Genomic DNA, 12865 nt, shown 5'->3' with positions numbered 1-12865 from the left:
CACATTGTTAGACCTGTCTGGCTTTTTGGCGAAGTCCCTCCTAATTTTTATTTATTTTGTCCCCTTTTTGCCCCTCAAACCCTTGTTAATTTTTGTGTCTACTAACTTTTTATAGGTGCTGACCAGGGGGATAGGTGTTCTTTTCCCCCCCTTGTAATCTTTTGCCTCAGGCCCAGAGGCCTGTGCTGTCAGGAAACCTCATGTTGTCACAAAATGGAGGGCCCTAACTGTCACCAACTGCCACACCATAATCAGCCCCATAGGATAACATTAGGTCTTCCAGAACCTTCTGGACCCTACTGGACTCTGTGAGGCTAGGTTATAAAAGGGCAGGGGGCAGGAGGCCATTTTGGGTAGTCCAGTGTGAGAGGAGAGAGGCTGCAGTGTGAGGAGGAGGACGCGCTAGGAGAAGCTAGTTGGTTTCATTAACTGACAGCATCTTTCAGAGGACGTTCCCCCTTGTGCTGCTGACCGAACCCTACCATTGGCTTAATATCGACCTGGTCCAGTCAAGTAACCAGGAACTTTGGACACTTTCCCGATCTTGGGCCGTGTCCCACATTCACCCACAAGACCCCCCATTGGTCTAATAATCCGCTTCCCCACCTTCCGGCGAAAAGTCAGGCCTACCGGATCAGAAGAGCAGTGCCCGGTGCGTTCTGGCATTGTGGGTGGCCGAGGTGTCTCTGTCGGGAAGGCGCGAGGCGCTGTGAAGGAGCGCAGCTGGCGGGAAAGTGGCACGTCTTCCTGGTTCACGCCGGTAGCGGACTTTGAGGTGAGACGCTGTTCCCCTGCGCAAGGGCAGAGGCGTGTGCTTCCCGGCTGAAGGAGGCGGTGCCGGCCGAGCCACTGGTTCCCCGCGTCTGCGCAGCAGAGGCCTGCGTCAGGAGGAAGCGAGGGAGCACCGAGCAGCGACGCGTTTCCGGCTTCCACGGCGAACCCGGCTGGTGAGGACTGAGGCGGAGGAGCGCCCTGCCTTTCCAGCGAGGCGGGAACCCTGGACCACAACCAGCTTGCCGACAGCGTGACCGGTAACAGCCGAGGCAGCGCGTGGAAGAGCGAAGGGGCTGCTAGCATCAATCTTCCCCATTCCAGCGCTAGATCAAGAGGCTGGCTGGGCGGAGATAGGCGACCGCTATTGCTGCCGGTGTGGTGACGGTGGAGTCGTCTGAAAGGCCCTACCCCTGTGGACTGAAGCAGGACAGGAGAATAACAGTAAGGAGAGAGAGGGGGTGAGGAAGGAAAGGGCTACGCCCTCCTGGGTGTAGCGCTAGACTCACGAATCAGGGTGTACCATCAACGTTAAGATCTGAGCTGTGTCAGAAAAGGCGAGGGGGAAAAGGAGTCACATAATCCTAACCTCATTTCTACAGGCTTCTGACAAGTGGCTATTAAGCTAGGAATTAGCGGGGAACTTAAACTATCATCAGGAGAGCGCTGACAGATCTTGTTAACCAGGGAGCTTCCTTCAGAAACTCCTATCAATTGCTGGGAAGAGCAGTAAAACCAGTGGAATTCCTGCAGATCACTCTGTGTGTGCAAGCTAGCACTAAGTTAATGTGCAGAAGGAGGGGAGGGAGATCTTACCACTGCAGAAGAGGTGCAGTCAGCTATTTGGCAGGGTGAAGTGTTGGGATACATTAATGTCATTGATTGTAATGCAAAGTGTCACTGCTTAGTGTACTCCTAATGAGATAGTTTCTTTCTCAGAAGTAAGCGTTTCTGTACTCCGGAAGACTGAATGTTTTGAACCATAATTTTTCCACAGCAGGAAGAGTGTTATTTACTTCTCTAAATCAAAGGTATAATCGCAATTCCTGAGAAGAACTAAAATGTATTACACTGTATAATTTGAAACTAAAGAGCATATTATTTTTATAAAGCAGCACGTATTTTCACATAAATTTTGGTGTAGAGTTTTCTTTTTGAGTGCTATTGCGTGGAGTTACTTTTGGGTGGTCTGCAACCTTTACACTGTGCCTCTGTATGTTAGTCTTGCCCTAGGCCAGGCTACCTAATTCCAACACACATTACATAGCATGTGTTTATCTTTTCTTGGGCATATTTACTAACAGTAGAAACAAAAGATGTATTGTGTAAAGTTCTTTTTACATAATGTAGGCAATTACCTGCAGATTTATAAACTTTCTTTTAAAGCAGACAATTATGCATGGCTCCTCTAGTGGTCTTGAGCTGTTACAAATGTTAACTTCAATATATTAAAAGCAGTAGTGTATTTGAAATGTTTCCATTTGTCAATTGCTGTTTTTTGCCGATAACTTTTCTTCCTTTAGCACAGATGTCATTCCTGGTGCTCAGTGCATCCTGGAAGCCCGTCGTAAGCGCCAGCTGGCCAAAGCTCAGGGAGAATATATTCCACTTGATACATCAAGTGGAAATACCCGAGTGAGAAATGACGTGGATAGCGATGGAGAACTTGATGACCATGAACAGAGAATCTTGTTTGCCCCTAAGCCGAAGACGTTGAAACAGAGGATAGCTGAAAAGCTAGGTAAGATCAGTGAAATCATTCTCTACTATCTGAATTATAAAAAATCGTCATTCAATCAAAAGGAGATTAAGAAAAGTGCTGAGAAAGGCCAGCAGCGCCCTTTTGAATTGTACCCTTGTTATAGGATTCCACAGTCTTCAATGCAGTCAACTCATTTGTAGCTTTCTTTCATTTTCAGTTGCACAGAAACCGTGTCACATTATAATCTGCTTTTCAGGTACAAAAGCAAAATCATTGTAATGATTAGTTTAGGGAGCTTGCATTAACATTTATGCATGACACCATGCAAAATACCTACTCATCATGATAAACTGATTTGTTGAAGGCCATACTGTGCAAGGCATGGACTGAAATACTAGAATATAACCAGCCGTTCTGCCCCAAGAGGCTGCAGAACATGGCCTTTCACCATGCCCATTGTTTCTCCCCTCTCCTCCTAGTACCACGTTAGTGCTTAGTTTGGTTCTATTTGTTAAAATGTTCTGAAATTTTATATTTTGTTCATCCTTTTCACATATTCGGGGTTATTCCACAAATCTACCTGCTCCTCATGCAGGTGGACCAAACACAATCATTTGAGGTTTCACTTGACAAACTGCTAAATGCCAGAGCGAAAACTGTCTCACCCAGTTAAATCACATTTTTGTTTGTGAACGGATTTAGGTACCCAGTTGTCAACCTATTCGATTTTTCATTTTGAAAGTTTGACTTTTTAGACCAATACTTAAAAACACAACACCTTAAAAACATATATTTTGAATAATCCATAAAATACTTTTCGAAAGTTGAACATCTTCCTGTTGGAACTTAAGTAGAAATTCTCCCACACCAGTTACTACATCTAAAAACATACTTTGACCTAAAGTGGAAGCTGCGTCCTCGTAAAAGTGAACATTCTGTTTTAAAAACATGGTCCAGACAATCCAGGAGGCAGTGGAGACTGGTACATTTTCTGTCCATTGTACTCAAGCAGCCCCCATCATTAACATTATTGATTCCATACTTCCATTAATGTGCCACCAGGTGATTATGCTCAGCCTTGATTTCAGTATTGCATGACAAAGTAATTGTAGACAACTGGGTTTCTGTTGCAGTAACTCCCCCACCCAATTTTTGCAAGACTACTGATATACTTTAACGTGATGTGCCCCGGGTCACTGCCAGTCAGGTTCCCAGGGCCTGTGTTCTTTCCCAACACTGTACCTTGTACCCCCAATTGAAACCTCTCTGGCCACATGTCAGTCCCTTATAAAAGGTACCATGGGTACCAAGGGCACTGTGGCCAGGGAAGGCCTCTAAGGGCTACAACACTTATTGTGCCATCCTTAGAGTTCCTGCACCATTACGCTCACTGCCTTTGGAGGCTGCATGTTTTGGTGCAGAACAAAGTGAAGAGTCGACATGGCACACATCCATGTGTGCAAAGCCTACAACTCACTGCCCAGGCATAGGTCAGCCACCCCTCTAGCTGGGTGCACTATACCAGTGGTGAGGGTACAGGTGCATGAGCAGTGTCTAGACCAATTCTTAGACATTGTAAGTGCAGTAATGCTATTAAGAGTATATGGTGCTGGGGGTTTGCCATTACGAACTCCACAGCACAATAATTGCTTTACTGAAAACTGGAAAGTTTGATATCAAATTTATCAGCACATTAAACCCACACTGATGTCAGTGTGGGATTTAATGAAAAATGCACTCCGACGTTTTAGAGATGCCCCCTGAAAAATGACCAGCCTCTGGTGGGTTCCCTGACTGCTAAACACCAGCCTCCCACCACGAGACATGTTTCTGGACCCCTGGACCCAGAAACCAAGCCATTCCTGGGTGGAGGTGGTCACACCTCCCCCAGGCCAGGAAGAGCCATCTGTGGCAGGGGAGCTTCAAAGGCCTTGCCGCCTTTGTAACGTGACCCCCAGCCTCCTGTCTCCCCTCCTTTTTGGCGGGAAGACGGGTGTGAAAACTTAGCACAACCCAGGTGTACCCACCTCTCTACCAACGCCACCACTCAGGTGGACGAGGCGAGGTGAAGCCCACTCTTCGTGCCCGCCATCTTGCAGATGGCTGGCCCTCTCCAGTCAGGAATGTGCCCACTCACACCAAGGGTGTGATCCTAAGGTCAGTATCCCATTGGCTAATGACCTTGAGACCCCTAAAACGCCCCCCAAATACTGCATTTAGGGAGCAATCTTGAACCGAGAAGACCGCTTGCTGCAACCTAAGAAGAAGGATGACAGAAGAAGCCCAGCAGAGGAGACTGCGGAGAAGAACTATCTTGGCCCCAGCCCTACCGGCCTGTCTGCAGCTTCCAGAGATCTTGCGCCAAAAGTCACCTTGTCCTGCAGCCAGCGACATCCAGAACCCCTAGCAGGACTGTCTGCCTTCAACAAAGACCAGATCTCCTATGAACAGAAGCTTTGTTGCAAAGAAACTCCCAAGACAGACTCTGAGCCTGCTGAGGACAAAACCAACCCCATGCCTTGAATCACCCCTGCACCAGTCGCCTACTGCCCGAGTTCAAGTGGCCCACCGATCCCAGCGCGGTCCCCCAGCGCTCTAGAGTCAGTCCACCGTGGGTTGACTCCTCTAGGACTCCCTGATGTCACCTGCAGCCTCTGCACAGAGATCACTCCCCAAATGCGATTGGCCAGATAAGGTGAAATCCAACCTCAAAAGGCACCCCTGTATCCAGCCGCCCTGGAGAGGAGAACCCGAGGTGCTCTTACGTTCTGAGCCCTCCAATTTACCTGCCCAGCTGTTGGTTTCTCCCGGAAGTCTTCCTGGGCTGATCCGCAGCCAAAATCCAAAACCTGCAACTCCCAATGAAAACAGGCACGCAATGCCAAAACAGCACCCTGCACCCGGCTGCCCCAATGCCGCTGTGGACGTGCCCTGTGTGCTAACTTGAATCCCCCTTTGTCCTGAGCCAAACACCAGGAACCTAACAACCTTGTGGCCTGCTCGTGAGCAGCCACAAACACAAGGCCCCCTATCACCCTTTGGATAACATTGGGCCTCAGTACTCTGCACCCGACCGTCCTAGTGCCGCTGAGGGTGCTGTGAGAGTGCATCCTTGACCCTGGGGGACCCTGGTTCTAACCCCAGAAAACCAACTCCAAACCCAAAACAAAAACCTCATTTCCTCGTATAGGACTGCATTGACAACTTTCTTCTGAAAATTGTTCATGTGGAGTTGGTTTTGTATGTGAACTTGAAAAACGGCAAATATCTAAAAACTGCTTCATTTACCTTTTCTCTAGGAAATGTCCTAGTGTGATATCTAGGCATATCACACAGTAGTAAAGGTAATCCATAAAGAATCTGAAAAGTAATTATTCAGAAGTAATCTAACAGTAATTTCCACTGTATTGAAAGTATTTACAAACCTGTAACAAAGTAATTTTCATTCAGCTTGCTTGTATTGTTCAACCTCCCTTTAAAAGTACCATTTACACTCACCTGTACCAGGCTTGCTTGTTTCTAGAAAATAAATATAACTAAATGATTTGTATACAAACAAATTGGTCGGAGTTTAGTCTTTGAGTGTGTGACATAATTTACTTTTGGCGTGTGTACAACAAATGCTTAACACTACCCTCAGATAAAGCCTTCCTGCTCGCCCACACTACCACTAATAGAGAGTAAGGTGCTATCTACTTTTACCTCTGCCTACCTTTGGTGTTCTTCTGGGCTTTGTGCACACTATACCTCATTTTGGTATATTATATAGAGAGCTAGCTTCCTACAGTAATTTACTGGGGAATTTTGCTCTGTAAATTAGTACTTCAGAATTGCATAAATACTCATACGTTGCACTAATTGTTTTAGATATATTTGGTCAAAATCAACAATTGTTGTTTTTTTTTTAAATGAATCTGTATATAACAATAAATATGTTTAAATTAGTACATCTACATCCGGGTTCTCCAAAGTCTGTCCTGGAGGGCCAGACCCATGCCAGATTTTTAGAATATCCCCATTTAGATAATGTAGTTGTCTTAAATCCTGGCGTGGATCTGGCCCCCCAAGGCCTACTTTGGGGAACCCTGATCTATATGTATGTTTTAGTGCATAATAAATACTTCTTACTTGCCTAATATAGAAGTAGATGAGTGTGTGTGTGTATATGGCTTCATACTTCTTTCTGTGAAAACACATATGTTACAGTATGTAAATCTTAATATCGGGAAGGTACCCATAAGAATATTACATCATATTTAGATATTACCAAAATATAGTATTTGTATATAAGACATGACAAAATATGTATTTCAGTGTACGAAGATGAGGTTCTCGTTATACATGTATCCCCGTACGTGGAACTATGCGTCCATTTATAAGAAGATATGTTAATATAGGGGGAGGGGTAAGAAAATGTCTGAATATTTAGACACAACATACATGTGTATACCGAAATTATGACGTTACATTGCGGTCTTCACACCGCGATACGGTTACAATGCAGGCATTACAACGCAAGTTGTTAAGACTTGCACTGGACTTAGGAATAGTATGATTTACTATTCCAACTCCAGCCTACGTAACAGTAGGGAAGGTTTTGGAATAGTAAATCATACTATTCCTTAATGTATAGCGCCATCCAGCGCAAGTCGTTTTAACGACTTGCATTGTAATGCCTGCGTTGTAAACGTATCACGGTGTGAAGAACGCGATGTAACGCATGTCTCCTGTGTATACCAGGCCATGTAAATATTGCTGTCTCTGTGTACATATGAGTGTGTCAGTATATGTATAGAGAGAGACACTGGACAATTTAAAGGTGGGGTTGTAAGCATTTCCTTGCATTCAGCAGCATCTGACGAAGGCCGGCAGGCCGAAATGCATTATGCAGAGCTGATTTATTAAAAGGTTTCCCGACACTTCCCACGAGTGGCCTCCCTCTGTTCTCTTGGGAGTGGGATGCTGTGGATGTTTTTTCGCGCTAGCCAGAAGTGCGTGGGGGGCCCCGTTCTGCTAAGAGGCTGGAGCATCACTGGCACTCGCTGCTGTTGCAGCTTTGCATATTTCAAGGTATCGAATGGACTCCGGCCCACCTGGGAATGCACGGCATGCCATGGGTTTCAGCTGGTGCAGCTCGTTATTAGCAAGGAGACAGAGGCTTTGTCATTTCTGTCTCATGGCCCGGCTGACACACGCACCACCAGGTTTGAACTTTGCAAGGGGATCAGAGGGAAATCTGCCACTTTTCGTCAAGGACTTAATTATTGAAACACCCCACGCCTTTTCCAGCAGGATTCAGACACCTACAGTGCCTATCCATTAGTCTATCCCAGTAACACTCACCCGGTATTACAGCATTCTGAGAGCTGTAGTTTGTATTCAGGCTGCAGCGAAGTTGCCATCATGTGACTACGGTCTTGCGGACTACCGCCAATGGGAGAGACACTGGACAATTTAAAAGTGGGGTTGTAAGCATTTCCTTGCATTCAGCAGCATCTGACGAAGGCCGGCAGATTTGATGTTCCGCTTGCAGTGTCAGATGCAAAAGGACGGACGCAGACCCAGATTCAGGTGCAGATATGTGTTTTATTTCATTTCGCCCTGCACCACCGCCATGACTCGTTTCGGGCAGCTCAGTGCCCTTGCTCACATGATAATGTATAATATAGGGGCTTGTGCCTTTACTAAGTGTCATGTGTATATGTGTATGCATGCATATTGGTCCAGATTTGTGGGTTTAGCACTATACATGAATATGTTAATATTAGTTATTTGATGAACACCAAAACCACAAAACAATTCACTTCAACATTTATCCCATCCCTCTTGTCTCAGACTCAGCCCAAACCTTTCGGACAGCTATGAACTCTCAAACATTCTTTTCAAACTTCTCCCTCCTTCTTTTTATCCAATTCACCCAACTAACAGGCGAGCATGTCCTCTACTTTCAATAACATCTTACAACTTCCAGTTTCTTGTCCACTTTCATTATTCCGTCCGTACTCAAACCACTACTAAACCCATGATACCTCAAGAGCACAAACTTACCACAACTAATCTAGAAGGAAAAAAGGAAGCACATACTATTAATCTACTAACTATTTAGCTCCTAATCTTGGGTTCCAGAGTACTGAGTGCTATTCACCTCAAAGCGCTTCAACCCCTCGCCAGGGATAGTAAGCGCTATCTAAAAATAATTTACAATTGCAATCTTGGCTCTTGCTCATTGAAAAACTTTACATCACATTGATTTTTCAAATTTTCTCGTAATCGTGCTACTATTGGTTACAAATCAACAGTGATACATAATCATGAAATTTGATCCGCAATATATCTTTTGAACTTATTTTAGAGAGCTACCTTTTGCTTTCAGGGCAAGAGAAACAACTTTCCTGTTTTATACAGCTGATGGTTTTTTTTAAGAATGCTCAGAAAGAGAGGGCGCTCTACCTGGTGTGTACGTTGAGAGTGTCTTAGTGGCTAGGTAAAAGTATGGTGCGTAAGAGCGAGCGGAAAAGACCCCTTAACCGCTCAACTGAAAAATCTGCAAAGACCTTCACAACAAATAGAAACAGCGATGCTCTTGCACACAATAAACAAGGTATTACACTGGTAGTCATGTAACAGTAATGTAAATGTAAATGTAAATGTAAATGTGCTTCGATTTATATAGCGCGTACATGTAGCCAATAAGTTGACAGATGCAGTTTCTTGAGTATATTTTTAAGGTGGGTAGTTTAATGAGTCCACAACTAGCCGACACGTGTTTCGTCGTGTGGGAATAATTCACAACGACTCTTCAGGGCTGGCAACAAAAAACATAATGGTGTGTATAGAATGGTTCTTTACATACAGCACATTTTTAAAGAAAGACTGGTGACTCAAGGTGAATTATTTATACACCTCTAAAGTGCCGCTAATCCCCACGGACCATGGATGGAATTGAGGTGGTTTGTGTGATCCGAGTGACGGTTTTTAGAGAAAAAGCAACAGATTTTGACATTGTTTTTCGAATATAGTATTTCTCCTGTGCAACATGCTTAGTCGATAATATTATTGTGGGAAAGGCGGAGTTTCAATTCTCACCACAGTAATATTTCTTGTGCCGTAGTAAAACAAATCCATCACTCAACGGTCTCAACTGTGAACGTAATGCTGACGTGTCTAGTCATGAGAACTATTTATTGAGTGACTGCATGCAAGTCCCTGGTGCGTGAAATAAAAGAAAAATAACTAGGAGCCAAAAGGAAAGTGCCTACCTTGTGGCACGACCTACACGCATGTAGGTCCGGATGAAAAGATTCACAATGAATCAGAATCTGTGAAGGGTGAAAAAGAAGCATATGAAGGGGCAGTAATGGATCGGCTGAGAGAGGAGATTCCGGATCACAACTTACCATTAATTCTAATGATACCGGTTCGGTTAATAGTCTTTTAGGTCAAGGGTTCGAGAAAAAATATATGTATCTGTCTGACATTCACGAGCACACAGGGTCCGCGGGTGCTCTGTTGATTCACGCTGAACAAAAAGAAAATCGAGTTACGGTGTTTAAGAATTACTACGTACGTTGACGAAACAGTGCAGTACGAAAATCTCTCTCTCTCATAGAATTTTAGTTGAAAAAGTACCTTAATACGTGTAGGTATTAAAACTGTACCGGGAGGGGATCCACCTTCCGTTTCGGATTCTGCGTGTATGGCTCTGTTACCGCAGGGCTAGGAAGGGGTAGGAGATGTGTTTTAGTAGTAGAGGTTTTTATTTTCGCATACAGGTCATCGGTAAAAGTTTTTCTTGTGGCGCCCCTTCTGGGGGATCGGCTCCTTTCCTTACGGGTCTTTCGGAGCACTCCCTCCTCCTTTCTCCGGACGGGGCTCCTCCTCCTGCTGCTGGGCTCTGGGGGCTCCGTAGTGCTCGCCCCCACCGGCCGCCGAAAAGGTAAAGAGAAGAGAGGACAAGTAAGGTCTTCCGAATGACAAGAATGGCAGTTGAGTGGGGAAGGGGGACGTGAGGGACGTGAGGGTGACACACGGTGCACTGCTATCTGGACTCGTGATTATCCAGTATTAGGGGTGTCTTTCATAGATTCACATGCCTGAATCATTCCCCGTCGTCGAGACGGGAGCCTCCGGTAAATAAAAAAGTAATGTCCATAGACATACATAGAGAGAAAGGGTCCAAGGGTCTCCCCTTAGTAGCCTTTCCTTGTCCTTATGTAAAAAGGACCAAACTGACATAGTCAGCCAATCAGCTCCGACCTCCCTCTAGAACCTTCCTGGGAGGAGCCTCAGTCCCTCAGATTTTCTACCGCACGTTGTGCTAGGGAGTCTCCTGCCTAAGCTCTCCTCAGGATTACTCTAACTTCACCAAACTTTCTTTGAAAGTGTTCTCTGAAGCCTCAAAACTCTTCAAGGACTTCTTCAACACACTATCCTGAAGTAAGTGTGTGTTTCTACTGCTTTTTCCATGTCTGACTCGGGGAAGAAAGCCCTGTTCAGGGCCTGCTCTTCCTGCAGCAAGAAAAGAATACATGTGGACGATCGGCACGACCTGTGCCTGTATTGCCTTTACCCGGACCATAATTCGGAGAAATGTGCAATCTGTCGGTCTTTTCCAAAAAAGACTGTGAGAGACAGGGAAGGTCGCCTTCTAATTTGGTTGGACAGGCTAAAGAACAGAGACAATCTGGACTCCTCTGTGAGCAGCGTTTCCAGGACCTCTGCTGTCTCGAACAAGAGGCCAAGGGAAGCTTCCCCGGGCCCCTCAGACACTCCTCCTACGAAGACCCACAAAAAGTCTTCAGAGGCGAGATCTGCGTCATCTTCAGTGTCTGCTAAGGAGGATAAAACCTTTAAAATGCCTGCTCCATCCTCCAGACAAAGCCAGAGGACTACTTCAGTCAAAACCACAGTGTCCACCACATCAGCATCGTCGCCCTCAGCATCGACGACGTTGACTACGTCCTCCTCATCTTCAGGTAGACCTGTCTCTTCAATAATTCCCCTGACCATGTCGACAACGAAGACTACACCGTCGACGACGCCGTCACCAGTGACGAGCCCATCGTCGTCGAAACCGGCGACGACAAAAGTGTCGACGAGAGACTTGTCGACGAGGCCATCGTCTACGAGGGCGCCGTCGATGAAGATGACTTCGCAGTCGTCGACGACCAAGATCCCTTCGTCCACCACACCGTCGACGAAGACCTCGTCGACGACCCCGCCGACGAGAGACCCGTCGTCGACGACCCCGTCGACGAAGGCACCGTCGACGAAGACACCGTCGACGAAGACACCGTCGACGACGACAACAAAGGCTCCGTCGACGGACCCGTCGACGACACCGTCGACGGACGACTCATCGTCGAGTGAACCATGGAAAAAATCGAAACTGGTGGAGGCACCGTCCATGATGCTACCACCGTCGACGATCCCCTCGACGACGACCAGCTCTACCACACAGTCTGGCAGACCAAGCAAACCACCAATTACCCCGGAAACGACGTCTCCAAGCAAGGTGGACAAGCAACCACCTCAAGAAATTTTCCAAAGTGAGGAATCCGAAGAGGATCTGGATCCCGCTACTTCAGTCTCAGAACTTCACATAAAATGCCAAAGCACTGATGAGGAACAGGAGTAATTCACCTATCAGGAACACTCCGTCCACGCCAGTGTCCGCACTGAAGTCACCCCCATGATATGCTTACCAGCGACCCTGGTTGATGACTTAAGACTTCTTGTGCAAGACTACAAGCAACGCTTTCCGGAGGCTAACAGAGCCGGTCAAGCGCCTAAGAGTCCCGCACCAGGGGACAAGGGGGATCAGACACCTCCAGCTCAAGTACAGGTGTCCGCACCGGAACGCACTCACCTTCGCCATCAAGCCCACCATGACGTCCAGCCTCAAGTGGTGGTTTCTTCGGACGATGAGGAGGAAGAGGAGGAACTGGAGGAAGGAGAGGTCCAGGAGGTTCACTCGGACCACTCGGACCAGGATAAAGAGGATGAATATATTGCATCGTCCCCAGCTTCACCACAACCACGCCAAGCGGACTCCCCCCCGGTGGACATTGCTGGCTTCCACAAGCTGGTGGAGAGGGCGGCGAAGAGATTCCACATGGTGGTGGAATCCACGGAAACTGACTGTTTCCTGCACGAACAGACTCAGAAATCTGCAAAAGCTGTTCCGATCATAGAATTTTTGTGGGAACAGGGAAAGAAGTTAATGCTAACTCCTGCTTCTGTGCCGGCGGTGGTCCCACGCCTAGATAAGAAATACAGAGCACCACTCACTGCGGCGGCTTGCCTTAATGGTCACCCCAAACCGGACTCGGTAGTGACGCAGGCGGCCCAGAAACACTCCCGCAACCCTTCCTCACCACTGTCCGCTCCCCC

The 12865-nt window shown here is 46.6% G+C and overlaps 1 protein-coding gene across 1 annotated transcript in view; it reads left to right on the top strand.

Moving 5' to 3' along the window:
• Window positions 1-12865, top strand: part of GCFC2 (GC-rich sequence DNA-binding factor 2) — a 338027-nt gene that overhangs the window by 64732 nt on the left and 260430 nt on the right. Inside the window, exon 4 of the mRNA XM_086926254.1 lies at window positions 2300-2512. Coding sequence (XP_086782380.1) covers window positions 2300-2512 — 213 coding nt within the window. The remainder of the gene's footprint in view (window positions 1-2299; window positions 2513-12865) is intronic.

This window comes from Lissotriton vulgaris, chromosome 6 (assembly GCF_964263255.1).
Source record: "Lissotriton vulgaris chromosome 6, aLisVul1.2, whole genome shotgun sequence".
NCBI lineage: Eukaryota > Metazoa > Chordata > Amphibia > Caudata > Salamandridae > Lissotriton > Lissotriton vulgaris.
Note: the sequence above shows the minus strand (reverse complement) of the source record. Positions and strands in the feature narration are given on the sequence as shown.